We start from the raw sequence: 23,559 nt of genomic DNA, 5'->3' as shown, positions 1-23,559 counted from the left end.
ATGGACAGAACAGCAACTGGGATGAACATGGGGGTCCTTGTGCCTATTATGCCACTTCAGTTCTGCAACTGCAGGATTCTGTTGCTGGGGAGCTGTGTCCCTCCTGCCCAGCCTAAATGTGCTTATGCTTCCCAAGTGCTGAATAAAGCTCATATTTGGATGCCACTTGTTGGCTTCTGCCTTCTGCTGAGGGAGGTGGAGGAAGGATGTGCTGATCACTGCAAGGCCTGGTTTCTGCTTTGTGGTTTTGTTACAGTGTCTGCCTTTCTGAGTCCCTAATGGGAGCTGCAAGGTAGTTATTGGCATAAACCAGCTCTCTCAGCTCCTGCCCTTGTGCAAGGGTTTCCTGTGCTTTGTCCTCTGTTAACTGCCTAGCCTACTTGCTTGTGGTTAAGCAGCTTTTCTGCTGCAGCCATAGTGGCCAGAGTTGCACAAAGGTGTGCTGTGATATTTAGGATAGTGACATGGCCTATTTCAGCTGTACTTAGGAGCTGGATTTAGAAGCATCTGGCTCTGAAGACAGTGACATCAGTCTTCTGTACAGACAAACAGCCACTTGTGCTGAGTTACCTGCTGGAGGTCCCAGAAAGAGGCCCTGAGTCCTGCTTCTAAAATCAGCCATCTAAACACAGGCTTCAGATGCCCTATGCTAGACAAAGCAAACTCCTGCCCTTTAGTTTTGTTCTGAACAACTCCTTAACTTAATAAACCCCCAAATGAGTGATAGCCTTGTTTACCCCAACCCCAAACTGTAGTAAGGATGGATGGTCAGTGAATAAAGCTGAAGATGTGAGACAGTCATGCTACAAGAACACACTGGTTTCTTCCCAGGCTAGATTTATGTTTGCATGTTGGAGGCAGGTTAAAATTCTGTAATGAATGAACTTGGACTTCTGGGCAACTCCAAATTCCATCAATTTCATCAATAAAGGATGTGTATTTGTGATGGAGAGGGCTTGGTGAACAGCTTCCTAAGGTATCCAAGTGGAGGCTGAGGAACACCTTACAGGATCAGATGTTGGCTGCCCTTGCAGATCGATGAAGAGAAAGCTGTAGATTTCCTCACAGATTTTCATCGGGTTTTTCTTACAGCCAGCTTGTTCTGGAAGGTGACTGTGGGTGACAATAGTGCTGTGCCTGATGTCACATCACAGCAGCGTGTAGGTGTATGGGCTTCCTGGTGGTGTCTCTAGAACTGCTGAGAGAGTGGGTTTGAGTCATGCCTGCAGTGGGCAGCTCAGTGACTAAGCCTGGCAGGAAAGTGGAAAGATCCCTGAGACAGTACCACCCTGGACTGACATTCCTTTGGTGGCAGCTGGCAGGGAGCCACTGTTAAGTTATCCTCTCTGTGTGTTATGTCAAATCTATCAATTATTGAGTTGCCAGGATCTTGGCACATGTTTGTGGCTGCTCATGGCTCAGCTTTGGTTTCACAGTGTGGTTCTTGGCTCGCTCCGTCTGTTTTGGCTGCAGAGAGATACCAGCTTGCTCCCAGCATGTGGAACCTGAGATTGTCATGCAAAGAGCTCATTCTGCCCTCATTCTTACAGTCAAGTGCATTTGAGCTGCAGAGAATGCTACTGGCAGTAAAGGGAAACCTTGTGATGTCCATGGTGGGTGATGTGTTGAGAGGGTGCTGATAAAATCTGCAGACAGCCTGATTTGGCAGAAGTGAAGAAGTAGCTATGGCATAGGGGCAGGAAGAAAGAGTGTGGATGGGGCAGGGGCAGGAAGAAAGAGTGTGGCTTTCAGAGCCCAACAGGAAGTTAATGACCCACAGAGTTAGCAGAATGCTTCTGAAAGCAGTCTTGCTGCTCCTCTCTCACTCAGAGGGGCTGCTCTGCAGGTGGCACTGCCATTGCTGGGTCTGTAATGCTGGGAAAACAAAATGCCAGTGCATCAGCTTCTGTTCCATAGTGGAGTTTGAGACCTTGGCTGCAGGAGCACAGCCCTGTGCCCTTGGGCTTTGTACCTTGGAAGAATCTGCAGATGGCACCTCCCTACACAGTCCTTAGCATCAGCAAGCCAAGACACCCCCTTTGTCTCTGGAATTGAAAGCTGTCCATAACTGTAACACTACTGTCATCCAGGTGCAGCTCAGGCCATTATTACTATTTAGGGGGATTTTTTTCATCAACTTAGTGTTGTCAGTGTGTCCTTTGGGGGTAGATGCCACACTTTGCTCACTCCTGTGATATCTCTCATCTCTGTCTACTTTCCATGCCAAGCTTAATGGCTTCTTTGTCCTTTACTGTTGCTTTCTACCTAGCTGTTCCCTAGTACCTATCCCAGCTTTTGCATTTGGCTCCTGCCAGATCCATGCCTCAGTAGGATCAGTGTTTTATAGCAAAGCAAATGTGTCCTTGATGAACTCTAATGCCAGATGAAGCTTTTTTTTTTTCTCTGTCCTCTCACTTTTGGCTCATCTGTCCACTCACTTGAAAAATGAGAGGATAGGCTGAAAAGGTGGATTTTCATACTGATGATTCCTTCCTTCAGGAATGTGTCATCCTGATGTATTTATTGGTCGTGGAAGTTTGTGTTGATGGACCCAAAAAGGGCAGAAATAGTTGATGGTTTTTTGGGTTTGTTTTTTTTCCATTTTTGTTTTGTTTGTTTGGGGGTTTTTAAATTATTTTTTGTTTGTTTTTAATGAGTTATTGCTGAAGTCTTCATCTCCTGTCTTCCACTTTTAAACATGGGTACACACACACTCAGCAGAGAGGAATATCCCAAGTGACTGAGAAAAGCCACTCTCATCTCAGCTGTCTCCTCCCCATCTTCCTATGAGCCTTTTTTAGAAAAGACCTACCTTTTGGGGATTTCCTTTTTTATTTTAAGTCTTTAGAACTGCTGTTTTTCCCAATAAGATGTACTCTTTTGCCTTTATGAATGGTTCTGAAATTTTCAGACCAAACCACAAACTTGTTTGATAATATGGAAAAGATTGAGGTGATTTTCAAATGCACGATGCTTAAAAAAGAAGTGATCTGTCATGATTGGTTGTGGGTAAGCATCTTTTGAGTCACCCAGAACTGTCCCCGGGCTGAGGCAAAGCAGTTAGTTGCTTAGGACAGCAGGATGCCAGAAGTAGTGAAACAGCCCTCAGCCACCTCTTCCAGTGCAAGAGCCACTGCTGTGTGCCAAATATCGGGGTTGCATGCTTGGGCCCCATCCTTGAGTAGGAGCTCTTTGCCTTCTCTCTCAGCAGCAGGAGCAGTGATTAAAGTCAGGTCTGCATCCTTTCCATGGCAGAAATACTCAGCCTTGCTTTTATGGACAGGAAACTTGTAGCCAGCTCTCCCCCTACATCTCTCCTCATCATTCTGCACTCACCCTTCTCTTTGGTCATTCAGGTTGTGATCAGATGCTCCCATGCACAGAAGGTACCAGGAGTATGTGGTTCCCCAATACTGTTAATAGCAGCTCTTGTTTTTATTGCACTTGTAAGAGAGCTTTACAACCCTGTGCATTCTGAATTTAAAATGTGGCTTGGGCTCTTCAGTTACCTTGTAGGAGAAGAGCTCTGGGTGGTGATGGAGTACTTGGCAGGAGGCTCCCTGACTGACGTCGTGACGGAGACCTGCATGGACGAGGGACAAATCGCCGCCGTGTGCCGGGAGGTGAGGCAGCACCCGGAGGGGGCTCTGCTTGGGAATGGGACATGGACTTCCCACAGCCTCTCACTGACTCCACGGAAATGCTTCCAGCTTCTGTAACGTGACAGTCATTCTTTTAGAGGGTGGATTTCACCTGTGAGGATGCAGCATACAATGCTAATGCAAGCCTCATGTTTCACCCCAGAGGCAGGAACTAGAGTGGGAAATGGGGGTGGGATCCTCTTGGTTTTGTCTGTTCTTCAAGTCTTTTGGGACTAACTTGTCCTCCTACGACCTGTTGATCCCAGTGTGACATCTCTCTGTGGCCCTGCACATACTGAATATATGAAAGGTCCTGACACTTACTACCAAAAATGTACAGTCTGTTTGAGTCCTTCAGTTGGCTAATTGTGACTGGTGAATCATTTCATGCACAGTAAGAATATCTCAATTATTTTTCAGTGTCTCCAAGCCCTGGAATTCCTCCATTCAAACCAAGTTATTCACAGGGACATCAAGAGTGACAACATCCTGCTGGGAATGGATGGCTCTGTCAAACTAAGTATGCAGGGAACATTACTGCTGATGATTTGTCAAACCATGCCAGTTATCTGCTCTGGGCCAGGCATTTTAGGGAGATGGGTGTTTGAGGTGCTTGATGCTGTCATGACAAACAGCCTGTAGAAATGCTACTGTAGATACTTCTGTGGCATTTGTTTTAATGGAGATTGGCAAACACAAATCCTTGTGAACTGATACCAGACTTGAAGTGAGGCTCGGGCTTCACTTAGCTTTGGGCCATCTGTTTATGTGAACTAAAATAACAGTATTTTAATGCTACTCCAGTCCAGAAAGCTGGGTTGGAAGGTGTAAGGCTACAAGTCTTTATTTATGAGCAACCCCTTCAGTCTGGAAAATACTGCAGGTACTCAAGGGCCAGGGGAAGTGGAGGGAGGATTGAAAACTGTGTAACTAGAAATAATTTAATCTTACAATGCCGACCCAGACTGGAGCCTAAATGTTGTTTCCTCCTTGTGGTATTGCTAGTAATGAAAATCTTGAGACTGTTCTGCCTGTCGGGTGCTAAGGTAGCTGTTGTGCTTGTCATTGTCCATGCAGAGATAACCCTGGAAACCAGTGAATTATTATCTTCCACCTATAGCTTTAACAGAATGGTGCTCCCTTTTTCTTCCTCTCAGTTCTGTTGGCCAGCACCCAACAGGCATAAATAAATCTATTTTTGTCGGCAGCAACAGCAGATATGACTCAAAATTCACAGAGTGCAGATATGCTGAGTAAGGTGGGGTTTTTTGCACATAATTGCTTTTTAAACTAAAGCTGAACTTTGATAGAGCCAGGTCTCAGGAGCATTAGCAATGAATAACTGATGGGGGCCAAAGTGCTCTATTCTTATGGAATAGTTTCTTTAAGCACAGCATGCTGGTGCCAGGCTGTAGTTTAAAGTTAGAGAAATCCCTGTGGATATGATGCAGTAACCTTCTGGATCTGAGCTGCTTGTTGGCTCTGCTGGAAATTTGCCCTGTTTATGAACCATATGTCCTTTCCTGGTATTTACCCTTGATGAAAACTCAGCTAGGAATCAGTTTAATTTTCATAATTCTTCCTAAAATTAGACCTGTGATGCCATAGGGGGTCAGGATGGGCAGTGCATCTTGCTGTGTTGATTCTTCTGGGCTCACAAGAAGAGCCCAGAAGTTTTCTTTTGGTGAGCCAAATACAAGTAAAACATAGGGTGCAGCAGTCTTTGTATGAGGCCCTCCATATTTCTCTCTATTCAAAGAAAACAACCAATATAAATTTAAGTACTTTAAATTTAATTCTGAACACTCTTTGCTCTATAAAATAAATGCTTCTTGAGGGATGATATGTCTACAGGGGAAGTAATACCCATGGACTGCAAATATCACCAGACATTGCAGCCTGTGGTCAGGGGGGTGTATCTAGTTCAGTCTTGCATTAATTCCTGTTTTCACATACCCAGGAAGGGTCTTTAGACCATATATTACATAGTGTGGAACATCTGTGTAATGCTGCAACACAGGTGAGTGTCTTAACTTCTGTGTGTGGTTATTTCCTGATCACCATCTTTCACACAGACAAGTCAGCAGGTCTGGAATCCTCATGGCCTCAAAGAGCCAGGTTTAGAAACTTAGCTCTAAACACCATCCTCTGTGTTAGCCACAAAACCACTCCTCCTGTCACATCTGCAGCAGCAGCACACCAGACAGGGCAGCAGGGGGAAGTGTACTGTAGCTCTGGTGTCTGTAAGGGTTGTTTTTGAAGAAGCTTGCTGATTCCTATGTCTTTTCCCTCCACTCTATTTTAATTTTGCAGCTGACTTTGGCTTCTGTGCCCAGATCACTCCTGAGCAGAGCAAGCGCAGCACCATGGTGGGCACGCCGTACTGGATGGCCCCGGAAGTGGTGACGCGGAAAGCCTACGGGCCCAAGGTGGATATCTGGTCCTTGGGGATCATGGCCATCGAGATGATCGAAGGAGAGCCCCCCTACCTCAATGAGAACCCTCTGAGAGTAAGAGAGTGCTTTTCTCCTCAGGTCTTCACTAAGCTGCTGGTGGAGCTGAGCTCATGTGAATCCTCTGGTGTGGTTTCATCACCTCCAGCCCTATCTAACTCAAATGATCCTGTGGCCTCCTTAGATGTCATAATGAGAAAACTGAGATAGTCTTACTAAAAAACCATGGTTTGCTCTGGGTAGCAGAGGTGTGGGTTCTTCTATGAGTCAGATCATGCCCACTCATAATTTCCCATTTTTTGGGATGCTAATAGAGGCAGAAGTTCTACCTTAAGGCAACAATGCAGTCATGTCTCAAAACTTTCTACCCTGGGAATGAAAGAATTCTCCTCTGAGAAACCTGGTGTAGTGGAAGGTTCCCTGCCCGTGGGAGGAGTATTGGAACTAGGTGATCTTTAAGGTCCCTTTCAACCCAAAGAATTCTATGTTTCTGTGATTCTGTTGAGTTTTATTCTAGTACGAACTTTTTCCTATGGGCAAATTTTTCCTCCTTGCATGCTCCAAGTAAATTCAAAGTGTCATAAGCCTTTAGACAGGGCTTAAGTCTCCTGATGTCTTTCCTTTGTTTAATTATTAACAAAAGGAGATATGCTGTCAGCATGTAGGGACATCACTGCTCTTATTATAAGCCAGATTTATGGCTTTTTCCCTGGTTACATGGGTTCGAGGGATCTAGAAAAATTCTGTTCAACTTTTTTTTTTTCCCATCTCTTGCATTGGAGGGGATTTTTGGGACAGAAGTGTAGCAGCCAAGAAGACTATAAAGAATAAAACAGTACTGAGTTAAAGTAACAATACTTTGGCTTCATTTAACTCAATTTATGCCAATTCCCAGGCTACCAGACTGCTCCCATGGGACATGTTGAGTGATGTGCTCAAAAAGCCTGTATATTAAAAAGTCTCTGACAGATTTCTGTTTCTTTTGAAAATTAATCCAGGAAGTTTCTCACATGAAATCCTGAAATGGATGAATTTTGAGTCTCTCAATTCTCAGAGGAGGATGTACGTGAATGCATTATCCCCAAGCAGTAGCAAAACTGCTTTTTTCCTGCAGGAAAGATGCCCAAGGGCCTGCTGGGCATCCTTTGTGAGGAGCCAGCTGCATCTTTATAGTGTTGATGTTTTAGGCCTTGTGCACTCAGGCAGAGTACCAACAGAAAAAATCTATTTAGTCAGGGTTACCTTCCCATGAGGATATAGTCATTACAGGAGTAGTGATAGAGTCGTGCCAGTTAACTTCCCTATGTAAACAGGGTCTGGAATGTTGGTTTTGTCCTTGCAATCTCCTGAGAGGGCTGCAGGATCCCAACCCAGATTACAGGGGCAAAACAATAAAGGGTTGGATCTCATCCACAAAAAAATAGGGCTGGCACAGCTATTCTGTTTGCTGAAATGCTGGCATTGATTAGTGACCCTGATAAGGTGGGGTTTTTTTCCTCCCTATTGAACTGTGGGGAGGGAGAGGAGAAATGGGTGTTTCTAATCCAGAGGTGGAATCTAATCTTCATAACCTCCTGTTTCCTGGGTGCTTGTTTTTGTCTCAGGCCCTGTATCTCATTGCTACTAATGGGACTCCAGAACTGCAGAATCCAGAAAAGCTTTCACCCATATTCCGAGACTTCTTAAACCGCTGTCTTGAAATGGACGTGGAAAAGAGAGGCTCTGCAAAAGAGCTGCTACAGGTGGGTAACAAGACTGGGACAATATAATCACACAGTCCTGAGTGAGGCCAGGCTTAGGGGTGAGATCTTGTTTGAGGTCTTAAATACTGCACCAGCTGAAAGCACAAAGGTAAGGTAGCCTCTCAGGGGGAAAAAGCAACTGAAAACCACAGCCCTCAAAGAAAAATCCATAATAAAGTGATAACAGACTGCTCCCTTTCCAGTACTGGCTACTGGCAGCAGCTGTGCAGCGTGTTCTGTGTCCAGACTCAAACAATAGCTGTGTCCCAGGCCTGCCAGAGCCCCGCTGTTCCCGTGGTTTCTTCATGTGGCTGGCCATGACATCTGAGTGTGTTGTCCTGTCATGCTTGTTCCAATTTGGACAGCAGGAAGGCTTCTAGCTATCAGATATTCTGGCTGTCTTCTTTTGGAAGGAGGGATCACTAAGCTCTTTGAAGTGTTCATGGCTTCAGTTAACTGGAGCAGTTCACTTTTACACATTTTGCCTGATACTACTCCTTTGAGAGATGATGGAACAAAGCTTGTGAGATATCTTTATTATAGAATGGCTTGGATTGGAAGGAACCTTAAAGGTCCTCTGGTTCCACTTCCCCAGCCATGGGCAGGGACACCCTACACTAGACCAGGCTGCTCAAAGCCCCTTCCAACCTGGTCTTGAACAGTTCCAGGGATGGGGCATCCACAGCTTCTCTGGGTAACCTGTGCCAATGCCTCACCACCCTGTAATCAGATATGTCACTGAAAACCTGGTGTAAGTCTGAATTCACAGTGAAAGCTGAGAACCAAGCTGCCAGGATTTTTATCAGCATGGATGAGAAGTGTGTTTTGTGCATTCTTTCTGTCAAATTTGCCACGAGTCTTTATAAAATAGATCTGTGATCAGGAACACTCAGACCTTAAGAATTAGACTGTTTCCATTTTGTTTTCCTTTCTCTTCACTAATTTGTGTAGTGGCTCAGACTTGGATGTGTCGCTGCCTTCTGTAACTATAATGAAGCATAAATGTCTGACAATATGGTAGTAGCTGAAAGATCATTTTTCTTCTGGACTTTTCAGTCCTAAAATATCAGAAAGAAGTTATGTTCTGTTCCTCAGTGCAGGAGAACATTCTGACTGTAACACTTCAGCCTGTTATTAACTGCCTTGTGGGCACGGAATTTTTACTTTTCATTTTTTTCCATCTCTGAAGCAAGTTGCTTTGGATGATTGATCCCTTCTGATGCTTAGAAGTCTTGTGGATTATTGTTGCTTTTTGTTTTCAGAACAGCTTGTGGACTTGACCTTCACTCCCACCTAAGAGTTGTTTTGATAATCAATATTGTTTTATTTAAAGAAGAGCACCTGTATAGGAGAATGAATGGTGCTGTGTTGCAAGCTCTGTGCTGCTCTCCCAAATTTCAGCTGCTTTGCAAATTTCTGTTATCTGGTAGAAGGCCAAGGCAATGCTTTCTCCAGACCTGTGAAAATGGGGAACAGGGAAATGAGAGATGATTCCTGCACGGAGCGCTGTCCCTTGTGTCTGAAACCCATGGGTTGATTTTAGTACACCTTCTTTCACACTGGATTTCACTATAGATTTTGCAGCTTTATAATTCACCGGGGGAATTTGCTGAGTTTTGCTCAATCTTGAACATATGCAAACATTGGATAATTTAGCATGTGTTGGGTGCAAATCTCTTCATCGCTTCAGGCAATCCCCCAAATTTTGTCATAGAATCCAGAGCTTCTGGATTGATGTAGTCAGAGACTAGAGCAGGTTCTCAGATTTCATATGGGTTTAGGTGAAAATGCTTGGAATAGCCACTTCTGGAGCATACTCTGAAAAATCTAACCATTTTTCCTTTTGTTTTGTCCTAGCACCAGTTCTTGAAAATTGCAAAGCCTCTATCCAGTCTCACTCCTCTGATTATTGCGGCTAAAGAGGCAGCCAAGAACAACCATTAGAGTGGTGAAGTCAACAGAGTCATCATGTCAAGACTTTCAGATATTCATTTCAGAGACTGAATTACTCGCCCTTCTCCCCTTCTGCTCCTTCTTCACAGGGGTGTTGTTAAAACCTTGACTTGCCCTGGAGGGTGGCAGAGGCATTGTTCACTGTATGTGGAAGGGCACACAACAGGACATGGCTGATCTTACATGGTGAACTGTCCCGCCATCTTTGTGATGGGGACAAGAGGGGAAGAACATTTTGTATGGGTGAGAAGATCTTTCTGAGAGCGTCTGAACCTGACTTACACGTAGTGAAGCCAGTTTGTTTTCATATTTCTTACGGTGTTTATTTTTAAAAATAAGGTGGAGCCTTACACCATGTTTATCTTATTAAATTAAATCTTCTGCTGGCTGCACTTTGCCTGCTTCTGCCAAGCTGCTGTTACACCATGGAGGCTGCTCTGTGCTCCGGATGACTCGAGGAGGGGAGGAAGCAGGCAGCAGCACTGGGAGCAGCTGTCAGCTGAGAGGGGAACCAGGGGGTGAAGGTGCATCCCTCCTGCAGCACTGCTGGATGCTTCAAGGAAGCTTGGACAAAGCCTCTGTGTGCTGCCTGCAGCCATTGAAGAACTCGATTTATGGATGATCTCTTTGCCAAATGGTGTGAACTGCCCCCTACTCCCCCTTCCCCCTTTAGTGGCAACTCTACTAGCTAAACAAATCTCAAATAATTTTTGTTGTTCTAGGAAATAAATCACAGGAAGAAAATGACAGAGAGCTCTTTTAGGGTTGTTTCATCAGTGCTGTGAGGCTTTTTAGAGATGCTGCCCTGTGTGATTAACAAACAGAGCAGTTACTATTGTAAAGACAAGATTTGCCCACAAAATATGTTGAGAACTCTTGTTTCTTAGAGCAAGTCCAATGGAAAACAAACTGATGATGGATGCTGCTTTCTCTGTGGAGATGTGGGGACACAAATTTTGTGAAGTGATGGTTTCTTTATGCTACTGATTCCTTGGGTTGCCCATAGTCTGTAACAAACAACAGGAAATCTGGAACTACTAGAAGAGGGACTGGTTGTAAACACTGGGCTGATGTTAAACTGTATACTGATTTTTTAATAAAGTGACTGCTGTGTTTCTTAACTTGGGGATAGAGGAGAACTGGAGAATTCACTGTCACCAGACAAGTCTGTCATTGCTCATATGATCACCAGATACTTGGATGTGTTGGATGAAGTAATTTAACCTTGTTGCTTACCTCTTCTGCAGTCCTGGGATAGCAAGTGGCTCCCAAGGGCCACTTTACACATAGTGAAAACCATACAAAAATGTGTATTGTAACTGTGGGAGCTGCTTTTCTGTACTGCTCTGGTCACATATGGGATGAGTTTAAACCTATCCTGGAGTAACCTCTCATCATTCTGTTGGACAGAAATTCATTCCTTCCTGCTGAGATCTGCTGCTGGCTCAGCCCTTTCCTCCCTGGACCTGGGCTTTAATTAAATATATTTTTCTGATTTGGCCCCACAGTCCATGACAGCTATTACACTAACTTTACTGGTGTAGGTACTGTGTGAGTTCTTTTGCTTCTGAGGGGCGCCTTCTATCCTTAGAGCTCCAAGGCAGTCACTGTTTGACAGAAGGCTGAGGGGTGAAGTCTGTTCTCCCAATTTGCAGCCTGTCTCCCTTTGTGTGTGTATATTTCATCTCCCAGTATTGTTAGGTTTCCTCTCACAAAGCTTGTATCCAAGGATGAATTCCTTGAGCAAAACAGCAGAGCTGCCAACCTGGAAAGGGATATGATCTATTGATGAGCTCATCTACTTGGAGCTTAGGTGGAGATTGTGGAATGGAAGGCCACTATGCTTGAATAATTCCCTTTGAAAAGGACTTTGTATTCCCTCTGGAAGACTCAGGATGGCATATGTGGGAGGAATAGAATTAGTGGCTAGATCTCTCTTGATCTAAAATCTCATTTGACTGGCAGATTTGGCAATTGACTATTTTTCAGGCAGCTCAGGGTTCAATTTGATCCACAATGTGTTTAATGTCTTTGACTTGTCTTTGATTCCCTTCCCCACTCCCTTCTCTGCATCTCATTGAGATGAAAACCTTAATGCAGATGTGCCATATCTGTGAGCATGCACAGGAGCTTATTTTCCTCCAGCAAGATTTCTGCTAAACTTCCCCAAAAAGGATAGGAAAGGTTATTTTTATGTGTTTTAAGTTGCTCTTCTGGATCCTCTATTGCATAATGAAAAGGGATCAGCAGTGACTGTTTATCCCTCATCCCACAATGTGCTTCTGTCTCGTCATCTTCCACATGGACTCAGTCATGCCTGGTTTCTGTTGGCTGCTGGAGAGGGGTGTTGCCAAAGCTCACTCTTTCTGCTGGGAAAAGCTGCAAGGCTGTGCCCATGCCTGTGTGTCATCTTGTCCCAGGCTGTTTTGTCCCCACTCATGCTGGGTGAGTGGGAAAAAAAGGCGATTGCTACAGTGTGCCTGGACCTAGTTTCTAGTTACCAGACACATCCTGGTTTTATGCTCTCAGAAAGTATTTTAAAATCTTTTTAAAAAAATTGTAGTTAGCCTAATCTTAAGAGAATGGGTTTATTTTGTTCTAGTTGTTCTGAAATGCATCCTTTCCTCCCCTCTCCTTTCATGTGTGAGAGGCCCAGCACCAGCACCTCTGCTAGCTCTTGAAGAGCCCTTTCTGTCTGCAGCACACTCTTGTCTAGAGAGGGCTCTTAAATAGTGACTTTCTGACTTCAAATTTAATCTCCAGGGCTTATTTTCAGAGAATATCTTGTTACTTGAAAGTGACTACAACTTGACAGCTTCTTGGTGCCTTTTTTCCCCCCCTAGCTCTCTTTTATTCTAGAGTTGAAACCATTTTTAATCACAGCTCTTAATTATTAATTTGCCTAATATTAAAGTTCTCTCTTCCATATTAGAACATGAAATATTCAGTTGTTTTGACTGTCCTTCCAGAAAGCTGATTTCCTTTTTGGGAATCTCAAGCAATCTTATACCAGAAATAATTTCATATCCTACAGGCTTGGTGGAGGGAAAGGATAAAACTCATGTTCTTTTCTTAAACACAGAGAGTTGTCTTATTTGAGTATCAATTGGTATCGTCATTAAGACTTTTCCTATGTTTCAAGAATGGGTATTGATTCTTTGTATTAGTTTAGCTATTAGGGTTTTTAAAAGATTTTTTAAACAAACAATTTGACTTGTGTCCAAGAGTTTGTGTGTGAGGGGGGTATGGAGACCACGTGGGAAGAGGGCAGGTTATTTGGACAACACTCTCAGGCACATGGTGTGATTCTTGGAGTTGTCCTGCTCAGGGCCAGGAGTTGGACTCAGTGATCCTTGTGGATCCCTTCTAACTCAGGATATTCTGTGAGGCTGAGAGGGAAGAGCCAGGACAGGGGTGGAGGGCACAGCAGAACTAGCTGGTTGCAGCAGCAGGGGCACACCTTTAGCCGTCCCTGAAATGTCTTCATTGAATGGATGTGTTTTTAAGGAGCATAAATCTGACTGATTCGTTGCTACAGGCACTTCTCTAGGCAGGCATTATGCTCCTACCAAACTGCCTTCCTCTTTTAAACAAAAGGGGTGCAGGGATTTCTCCAGCAAAGGAGGCTCCTTGAGAAAGGAGGTTTCCATGGAGACATTTGCTTGACTTAAACAATCTGGCAAAGGCTTGAGAAGAGGTTTGGTGGGTAGACACCACATCGACACCACTGTTTTGCAAAGCAGCTGGAGTTGCTGCAGTGTTTTGTTGCCAACTTGATGCCCCTTTTGGTTTTGAAAAAGTGCTGTGAATGTAGCCTGGTTAGGATTGTGAGCAGTATAAAAGTCTGTCTCTTCTTAGCTTAGCTGAGATGTCTGTTAGTATCCTGACCCATCTGTCTCAAAATGCTGCAGGTCGGTGTAAGTAGGGCACGTTTGCAGCAGAGGACTCTGCAAGAAAGGATTGCAATGGTCTGTAGTAGGTGCTTGCTTTCTTAGAACAAACTCACCCTTCTTGGCTGACAGCAAAATTGGTTCTGACCAGTTTCTAAGAATAATACTTGTTTGAAGCCCACTCCTAATTAAGAGCATAGTCCATTTGTCTGGTGAATGACATCGTCAGTGTTAAAATTGCTGAAGGTGAAATGATTATCTGCTTGTCTTTCCCCCATAACACAGCAAGACTTTCTAATGGCTTCTTATTTCAGCTGTAATGGAGAGCCTGTATTTTGGGGTCATAAGCCCAAGTGGATGGAGCATATGTATAATGAATGCTGTAGGATCTCATAGTTTGTTGCTAAAGATAACTCACTGTGGCAAAGGTGGGACCTTAGAGAAGCAGCTGCCAGCTTTGACAGGGAATGGCCAACAGCAACAAAACTGCAATGCAGATGGGAGCTGGACAGAAACTTGCTGCCAGAGTGGAGCCTACAGTGAGTGGTGGGAAAGACACAGAGTTGGTCCAAAGGGTGGGATGAACCATTAAAATTCCAATTACACACTTGCTGAGGAAATTCAGGGAGTGCCACAGCAGCCTGCTGCATCTCAAGGCAGCATCGTCTCTGAAGGAGGAGAGCAGAAAGGAGCCTGAGAAGCGAAAAGGTGCTGAAAGTGGAGTGTGGAGCAGCAGTATGGCTCTGAGTCACAGCTTGTGCTTAAGAGCTGGAGCTAATCCAGGAGGTTCACAAAAAATGACAAAATTCAGCTGAAAAGGAAAAGTGGAGCTAGAACAGAGGAGATGGCCTTGATGTGCCAGGGAACTGAAGAGAGAAGCCAGATTTCCTGAATGTGTGAAACAGCAGAAACAAATTTAACCGGCTTCTGTGGGTGACAAGTAGCTTGTTCCCTCCTGCCTTGCAGCATCAGTGTCTTGTCCTTTTGAGATCAGCTCTGCTTTGGGATCATGTCAGCAGCCACCCAGCTTCGGCCTCGTGTTTGTAAAGAAGGCTTTTTGCTCTGCTCCTACTGACTTCTGACTGCAGCTCTCTGCTGTTGGTAGATGTCTTTGTGTTGTGTCCCACCTGGAAATACAGAAGTTGTTGCAGTTTTAAAATCTGCTGGGTCATGTACTTCTCCCCATGCTGCCTTGGCATAACTCCTGTACTGTACTGCTGGGTTTGTTAATGTGCCAGGTCAGCTCAGCCATTTTAAAAATAAAAATTGAAACCTTGATTAATTATTTGGTTCCGCTTGACTTGCTGTTTCAATGATCCTTGCAGTGATAGTAGGAATGAATGGGGGTGCTTGAAGGAGGGGTTGTGTTTCTCTGACCTATTTTAGATTAATCAGGTCTTGTTTGATTGAGCAAAGTGACTACACTAAAAGCTGTTGCAGCAAGTGTGAGTTTCACCACTTATTTTAACTTGTTTGGACACAGTTAATATTCTGGAAAGCAGTCTGGAAGCAGGATCTAGACCACAGCTCAAACAAGAAAAGAAGGAAGTTTGTTTTCTCTGCAGATGAAGTTTGGTGTCTGAGACTTCTGGTATGGCGGAGGAAATTGGGTGGTTTTGAGATGGGTAAGTGCACCCACCTTGCAGAATCACTTTTTCTTTTAGGCTTGGTGCGATAAGGCTGATGCAAAGAATAGAAGTTCATCATACTGCCTGGGTATCATCTGACCTGGATGTTTTACTCTGAGAAGCCCAGCCTGGTGCTGAGAGGTTTCTGAGGTCAGCACCTGTGGAATGTGGGGGTGAGGAGCAGTGAGAAGCTCTGACAAGCTCCTGTGAGTCAGCTTGGTGCTGAGCCAGGTTTTAGAGAAGTCACTGAGAGACAAGGGAACACCTTGAATGGGGGACTTTACCAACTAGAACAAGGAAATCAATGTGACTCCATAAAATCCCCTCTGCCTAGAACAGATGCTGGAGCTTTATACTGCTTTCCATCCATTGCTTTTCCAGGTCTTTTTCAGGAAAGCCAGAGGAGACACCCATCAAGTTGTGTTTTACAAAGATAGGGGGCTCACCATTTGAGCAAGAGGAATGCTGCAGCTCTGCTGGCAGGGATTTGGGGTGATTCTCTTTGCCATGATGTGGTAGCATCCCGTGTTGGATGTCCTTGTCCCATTAGAGAAAAGAAACCTGACTGGACCAACACCACCTCCCCTTCATAGAATCATAGAATGGCTTGGGTGGAACGACCTGAAAGATCCTTTAATTCCAACCCCCCTGCCATGGACAGGGACACCTTTCACTAGACCCAGGTTACTCAAAGCCTCATCCAACCTGGCCTAGAACACTTCCAGCATTGGACATCCACAGCTTCACTGGACAATCTGTGCCAGTGTCTCACCACCCTCACAGTGAAGAATTTCTTCCTAATATCCAATCTAAAACTTCTCTCTTTTATTTTGAAGCCATTTCCCATTGCCCTGTCACTGCATGCCCTTGACCAAAGTCCCTCTCCAGCTCTCCTATAGCCCCTTTAGGTACCAGAAGGTGCTCTAAGGTCTCCACAGGATCTTCTCTTATCCAGGCTGAACAACCACTCTTCCTCAAATGCTTCACAAAGGAGGGGACCAGGCAAACTTTGCTTATGGTAATGTAAGTCCCCAAAAAGTGTTCCTAAAAATACTACTGGATTGGTGTTCTGGTAGCTCTACCCCCTACCCCATGGAGGGGGCATAGTGTGTTCTAACCAGCTACCATTGCCCATGATTTCTGGGGAGAACTTTCTTTCTTGGAAGCTGCTTCTCTTGAGACTAACTTGGTTGAGTTGCCCAGCAGTGGATGGGGGATGGCAAATGTTGGACAATGAAAGATGGCAAGGCTTTAGGAAATGGTTGATGTTGATTTCAGTGAAGTATAACTTGTCTGAAGACTCTTCAGAGCCCAAGGGAGTTTTTCTTAAAGGTAAATTCATAATCAAATTTAAAAGCAAATAATTATTGAAGGCTTATTTCATAGCTTAATAGTTGGGGAGTCAGATAAATAATTCTGGAGATGGACACAAGGTGATGACACCTTGCATTAGATCAGCTGCTCTATGGAGGGGGAGCAGGGGAGGAAAGACACCAAAAAGCTTTGGAGAAAACACAGCTTCTGAGGGGTCTGAGCCAGACACAGCAAACTGGCAGCTCAATCCTAGTGGGAGCAGTTATTCTCTGTGTAACTGCATGATATTAATTTATTTAGGAGTGACAGAGGGGAATAAGTGGTGGGAGAAGGAATACTCTGGCAGGTCCCACAGAGGTGTTCTTTATCTCATGCTGCAGGAACACTGCAGCTCCTCGAGCAGGGCAGCTTTGACTGGGTCCCCTCATTTCCTAGCAGCACCAGGAAGACTTCCAAGTTTTGGTTCTCAAGTTCATTTCTGAGGAGGATCTGTAGCTCGAACAGGGTAAGCAGGGAGCCGGCTAGGCTTGCCTGATCCTTCTCATTCCTGGGGCTGTGATGCCCTCTCCCGGCAGCTGCACCGAAAATCCTTTCCTTTCGTGCTCCTTTTCTGTGAGCAATGTAAAAAGGAACTTTTTTGTGTTTCTTTTGGAGGATGCACGCTGAAGGCAGCCGGCGCACACAGGCATGGATAAGGAGATCATCCTGACGTAGAATCTGGTGCCCTGCTGTCTGTTCCCTTGTGATCACCCCATCTCCAGCTTTGTTCCTCTCACATTTTTAAGTTGCAGCAGCCTTGTAAGGCAAACGTGTTCCCCCAGGCCGTGGGTTATGTGTGAGCCCTCTGCTCCCATCCCAGCACGGGTCCCTAATGCTCACCCACACCCTTGTGCTTCCCCCAGGGCTGGTGGGACTTTCTGCTGGCCAGCCTGCCCTGACAGACTGGTTAAGCCTGCTAAAGGAGAAGGGGCACCGTGCCACAAAGGCTGGCAGGGTTGAGAGCTGCTGGGCAGAGGCTCCTCCCCTGTGGACGCAGCCAGGGTGAAGTGAGCCCCGGCTCATCCCTCATCCCACACCCTGCACCCTAAAACCACTAATCTGCATAAATTTGGGGCTACAGCTCTTGTGGTGGTCAAGGTCACGGTCCTGCTGTCCGTGTGTGCAGCTGAAATGGTGTCCAGGGCTCAGGTGTGCCTGGATCATGCCCTGGAGGGCAGTGGGCAGGTAAGAGCCCTCTCTCTTCTCACCAGTGGAGAGCTGAAATGCTCAAAGGTGTACAGGGAAGTGAGCTTCAACTGGCACGGGGGGCAGTGAACTGAGGAGCAAACTGTTCCCTCAGTCCCCCTCCTTTTCATTCCCCAGCCCCATGGCTGCCTGAGCAGTGAGTCCCTCGATGAGAAGCATCCACTGCTTTTCTATTTGTCACATTTTCTAACCACATCAGCCACTAATCCCACTTCTCTCTCAAGGCCTTTGTGTTTTGTGGTCACTCTAAAGCCCAACCCAGGGACACTGTAAATTGTCCTGTCTCTTTTGCACCACGAAGAATCCACCAGGTAGGTCCCAGCTCAGGAAGGACCAGCCTGAGGTCAGAGGTAATGCTGGGGCACAGAAAGATGGCGGTGTCCCCAGAGCGGGCATCAGCCAGCTCAGCTGTCCCCTTGCACAGGGACAGTGGGTTGGGTGCTCCCAAGTGGCTGCAGGAGCTTTGGGAAATGTCACCATTGGCACTGGTGTGCTGGGCAAGGGAGGGCTCATTGATGGTGGGTCCCACTGGCCAGCCTGTGTCTCCCTGCCTGTGCCATCCACCATGTGAAGGGTAAGAAGCACCCAGTAGTTCTCTGGACTTATCCTGGTGGTGACAAGTGTCACAGTTTTAAGAGCCTGAGTGGTGGGAACCACCTTTGCTAGTCCAAAATGGGACAGCAACTCTGACTGCGCACAAAACTCTTTGACTGCTCAGTTCCCTGAAGGGTGTTTTATTACTCTGGGAGGGTGGGGGACCTTGCTGCAAGATCCCCACTGAGGAGCAGCAGGATGTCCCCATCCCTCTCGAGGGGCAGGGGCAACGCAGACCTCCAGGTGCACTGACCAAAGAGGAGCAGGAGGCAGCACAGAACTGTGTGTGCTGCCTGTGTGCTCGAGAAACAAAATTCTAAAGTTTTGTTTTGTTTCTTTGACACTCCTGAGGTCTGTCACGATCCTCCCTCACCATTTGCCATTTACACTTCTTGGACACAAAAATTTGGCCAAGGGATGTTTTATCACACCCTGCTCTTCCCCATTGGTCCTTGCGTGATTTTCCCCTCTGCAAGTCCCTTGGCCTCTCAGGGTACCTGAAGCTGTATCCTCCTGGGTGTGCTGCAATCCCCTGATTTCTGGACAAAATGATGCTGTTTCTTAAAGAACAGCCACAAACCATGGAACAAGAGTGAGGGCTGTCCCTTTCTCCCCCTAGCCAAGGCTGCACCAGCTCCAGCAGCAGCCAGCCCTGCTGTGGGAGAGCGGGCAGCAGAGCTGCTGCAGCCACAACTGTGACAGGCAGACTTTGTCCCCACCAGCTGCTTTGAGGACAATGTAAAAGCTGCCTCCATCCACTCAACACAGCCTGTATTTCTGCTGGGGGCTGATTCCCCACAGCCAGGCTCTTGGAGAATCTGCCTGATGTCCCTTCCTGCCCACCTGAGGGATGTGGCTTTCCCAGAAACAATGCTCAGAGCCCCTTGTTGAACCCCAGGATTTGGGAGGACTTGCCTGGCATTTTGGCATGCACGAGGTGATTTTCTGAGTTTATATTTCGGCTGAATTTATATTTTATATTATATATAATTATATATTATATAATTATAATATATATATTATATAATTATATATTATATAATTATAAATATATATTATTTATCAGGTGGGTTGCACACTCCAGAAGGAACTGCCATGTCTTGGGCTCAACTGGTTGGACTCTGCACCATTATTCACAGCCACTGCTGTGCTTGAGAAGGGACAGCAGCATTTCTTGGGAGCAAGAGCATTTGGAAACAACTCTGATCAACCCAAGCAGCCTGAGAAGTGTTAGTGAAGGGCATGTCCCAGAAGCAGGGCCAGGCCCAGGTTTCCATGCAGGCTTGCCAGCATCCCTCAAAACCTGCTGCTCCCCATTTTCACAGTGCCTCTACTTTACCCTGTGTCTCCCCACACCAACACTTTGGGGGCAGCTGGTGCTCTCTTGTTTCTTTTGTGTTGGAGCTGTGGTTCAGGCTGGGAGATGGCAAGAGGACCTCCCAACCTGCCCCTTCCCCTGCAGCCTCATCCCTGGGGCTTGATGTGAAACTGACTGTGAACATCTTTATTCTTGGACATGCTGTGCATTGAGGGGCTGGAGGAGCCTCTGCTCTCTTGTGATGGGGCTTGGAGCTGGCCAGGGTCCCTTTCTTCCCCCTCAGCCCATCCTGTGTGCCTCTCGGGACGGACATTTCTGCTTTTTGGTGGGATACTACTTGTGGAAAAAGCAGATGCTGCTCTTCCCTGACTGTGGGTCTGAAGCCTGGATCAGTTCAGGTCACTTCCTTCTCCCCCCACCTCCCGTATCTTTCCTGGAACTGCCATAAACTGTGCCATTTCTATCACAGGTCTCGTGGGGACATTGTTACCTGCATGAGTCCCTGCTCTGAAAGTTGATCTGTTCCTTGGGCCAGTGTGCTGAGTGGGATGGGGGACATGATGGGGACACACACCGGCCCCTCGTGCTGCCAAGGCAGTGAGTTGTGAGAGGACCTAGGGTAGGAGGGTGTGAACATTTGTTCATTTCCCAGCAAAATCCTCCATGATGCGGCTGGCAGCTGGGCAGGGACACCATCCCCACTCCCTGTTTGTGCCATTTTTGCCCTGGGTTTATCTTCTCCTGACACAAACAGAGGAACAACTCACTGGGTTCAAGGCTGACCTGCCCTGCTCTCCCCTTGGAAAGGGTTTGTACAGCACCAGTTCCTTTGCAGATATTTCCTTTATGGACTCATAATCTCCAAGGCTGGGCTTGCTGGTGGCAGGGCCCCAGCAGATCCTTTATTCCCAGTTTCTGGCAGGTCTAGGACATTGACTGGAATGCTGCGTGAGGATTTTGTGCTTGAGATAAGCTGGTGAACTCTGAGCTGAAATACTGAAGCCGGAGCAGCATCTGCCCAGCTGATCAGTCCTTTGCCAGGGGTTTGGGGAGCAAACTGATGCTGAATGCTTTGCATGTGTATGCCCAGAAGAAAGCAAAACCACAGGGCAGAGAACAGAGATATTTGGGTTTTTTTTTTGCTTTTAGGAGGTAAGACTATGGTAGAGCTTTTAATAAGCTTTTTAATTTTTCAGACTCTTATCTCCACTGAAGAGTTTTTTTGGGCTGATGATGTTGCTCAACCCTGTCCGTTTATCTCCATGTAACCCTTGGGTTCATCCACACTGTGAGGATGCAGCAGCTGGAAGAATGGCAGCCTGAATAGGGGTGATGGTGAAGGCCCTTCAGAACTTATTCTGGGGAGTTTCTGACCCTACTACTGTCTTCAAAGGCAGAGCAAAATGCTCTGGCTCTCTGTGCTTTCCACTACTCCTTCTGCCTTCCAGCCACCCCCATGCCATGCTTCCCCTTGTCTTGGACCTTCAGGACTCCAGTGTGGCCCCGTGACAAAGCTGGGCTCAGCACGGCCCAAATACGTAAGGAGAAAAATCCAGTGGATCAACTCGGAAGATTAAAACTGCAGGGCTCCTGGAAAAGCTGCTGCTTCCTAAATCTCATTAGTGCTACCAGTCTTCTAAATCTCACCCTCTCCTGCCCTATTTATCACATTTCCAGGAATTAGACCACAAAGCAACTAATTTTTCTGGAGGCTCCCACACAGCTCCGTGCATTTTTGCTCCAGACAGCCAAGTGTTAGCTGGAGAACCACCAGCAATAGAACCAGCTGCTTCTACCTTCACGTCTTGCATTTATCTGATTCCAATTCTCCCAGTTCCACAGGAAGAGTGATGTTATTTTAGGACCAAGTGCTAAGGAAAGATTAGCTAAGGAAAGATTTCAAAGTGGAGCTCTTCTATGCCTTCTGCTCATCGTTAAGTTTCGGAGTGAACCAGGCTGTCACCTCTACAGCTCACCCTCTATTGAAAAGTTTCTCTTTGCCAAGTGCACTGCACAAAAAGGGCTGGACCATTCCTTCTGCCCATTCCTGCTCTGTTTCCAAGGGCAGTTTGCTGAATTTGCTTTTGAGGGACCTCCTTTAACAAGAAAAATCCCAAAGTGAGAAACCACGGGGATGGAAAAATGGCACCAGTGGTGATTCAGAGAGCTCTCCAGGGCTGGAGGGGATGTTTGTTTAGCTTCTATTGCAGTGAAGAGCTTTTATGGAGCAGGGGGAGCTGCATGATGTTGTGCAGCTTTCTATCCTGAGAAACTTTATTATGGGATTTTGCCTCTCTGAAAGCCCAGGGTGCATTGGAGGTTACAAAATCCAACCTGCTTTTGTTGTACCTGCTGTCCCCTCTCCTCCCCCTTCAAAGGAAGTTATAACTCTAATAGGATTTAGATATTAAAGCCCAAAACCATGCAAAACCCCAAGTAAAATAAGCAGTTTTGCACTCAGGGTTGCTCAGAAATCTGGTGCAGTGGATTCCTGCCTGTAGCTTACAGTTGTGGGAAATATTTTCATGGAGGACGTTCAGGAGTTTTAATTCTGAGGGTCAGCGATGACACATCTTTCCCAGATCTCCTCTGGGATATTTCCTCAAACCCCATCCTTTTGGCACTCAATTCTGCCAAGGTGGGATGTGAACACCAACCTCTCCTATTCTGGGTGGGCAAGGGGTAAATGAATCAATCCCAGGTTTGTCCCCAAGTCCCGGGTGTCTCCCAGAGCCGTGCCACGAGCAGCTGTCTGCGTCCCACGGCGAGATTTTAATTTCTCTAGCCGTGGGGAGTGAATTTATTGAGCCTGTCCTGGCCCCTCCTCCCGTGGGAGGGACGGCTCCAGCAGCCTCTCTAATAGCGGGTCTCACAGAGCGGTGCCACCATTGGCGTCCCGGCGTGTCACGGGCAGGGGACGCGGCAGCCGCAGAGCAGCAATCGCCGTCCGTGCGCTCCCGGCGCGGTGAGTCACCGCCTCCCTCCCTCCCTCCCGGCTCCCGGGATGCTCCTGACGCCGAACTGCGCCCCTGCCCCCTCTCCCCTGCTTGCCCTGAGAGTTAGCACCGAGCTGGCGAGGCTTTTGTCACTTTTCCTTTGTTGCCTGTGGATGTTTGAGTGCGTTGGTTGGGATGCGGCAGCGGGAGATTGACCCGGCTCCCGCCCGGGCTGGGGAGAGAAACGGAGCCCGGAGAGCCGGGGGACAGGGAGAAAGGAGAGCAAAGGGGAGGCAAGGGAGCGCGATCTGTGAGCTGGGGGCTCGCTGGGGAGGAGGGAAAGGTGCCCAGCAGTGCCGCTTCTCCCGGGATGAGCGGGCTGTGACCTGTTGAGCGGATGAGCGGGGCCGGGATGAGGCGGGAGCGGCTCCTGGGGTCGCTGTGGCCGGGGCAGTGTGGGAGGGAAACCGCGGCTGAGCATTGGCAGTCCTTGGGATAAAGGGCTGTTTCCATAGTAAAAGGGAGAAAGGAGCCTCTCTCTTTCTTCCCCTGAGCTTGCCTAGCGTGTGAACGGGGAGCTTGACTCAGGAACAAATAACCCGTGAAAGGGGAACATCTGGGAACAGCTGTAAATAATCACGACTTGGTTAGAAAAGCTGGAAGCAGCACTACGGTCTGCCATCTGCCCAGATGCTGCAGTCACCCCGGGAGCTCTGATGGGCAACTGTTGGAGAGCAGCTCGGTTTGCAGCTGAAACACGATTTGACCCTGGCTTTAGGCTGCTGCTGTTGTCTGAACGCTGCCACATTATTTGTAGGCATAACCACAATTAGCAGTGAAACAGA

At 46.8% G+C, this 23,559-nt stretch overlaps 1 protein-coding gene across 2 annotated transcripts in view; it reads left to right on the top strand.

Annotated features, from left to right (window-relative positions):
* Window positions 1-12,085, top strand: part of PAK1 (p21 (RAC1) activated kinase 1) — a 72,615-nt gene extending 60,530 nt beyond the window's left edge. For both annotated transcript variants that reach the window (XM_058824087.1, XM_058824095.1), the window contains 5 exons: window positions 3,506-3,623; window positions 4,062-4,161; window positions 5,955-6,151; window positions 7,699-7,836; window positions 9,694-12,085. In XM_058824087.1, coding sequence (XP_058680070.1) covers window positions 3,506-3,623; window positions 4,062-4,161; window positions 5,955-6,151; window positions 7,699-7,836; window positions 9,694-9,780 — 640 coding nt within the window. In that variant the 3' untranslated portion in view covers window positions 9,781-12,085. The remainder of the gene's footprint in view (window positions 1-3,505; window positions 3,624-4,061; window positions 4,162-5,954; window positions 6,152-7,698; window positions 7,837-9,693) is intronic.
* Window positions 12,086-23,559: the final 11,474 nt, after the last annotated feature.

This window comes from Ammospiza caudacuta, chromosome 2 (assembly GCF_027887145.1).
Source record: "Ammospiza caudacuta isolate bAmmCau1 chromosome 2, bAmmCau1.pri, whole genome shotgun sequence".
In the NCBI taxonomy this organism is placed as follows: Eukaryota; Metazoa; Chordata; class Aves; order Passeriformes; family Passerellidae; genus Ammospiza; species Ammospiza caudacuta.
Note: the sequence above shows the minus strand (reverse complement) of the source record. Positions and strands in the feature narration are given on the sequence as shown.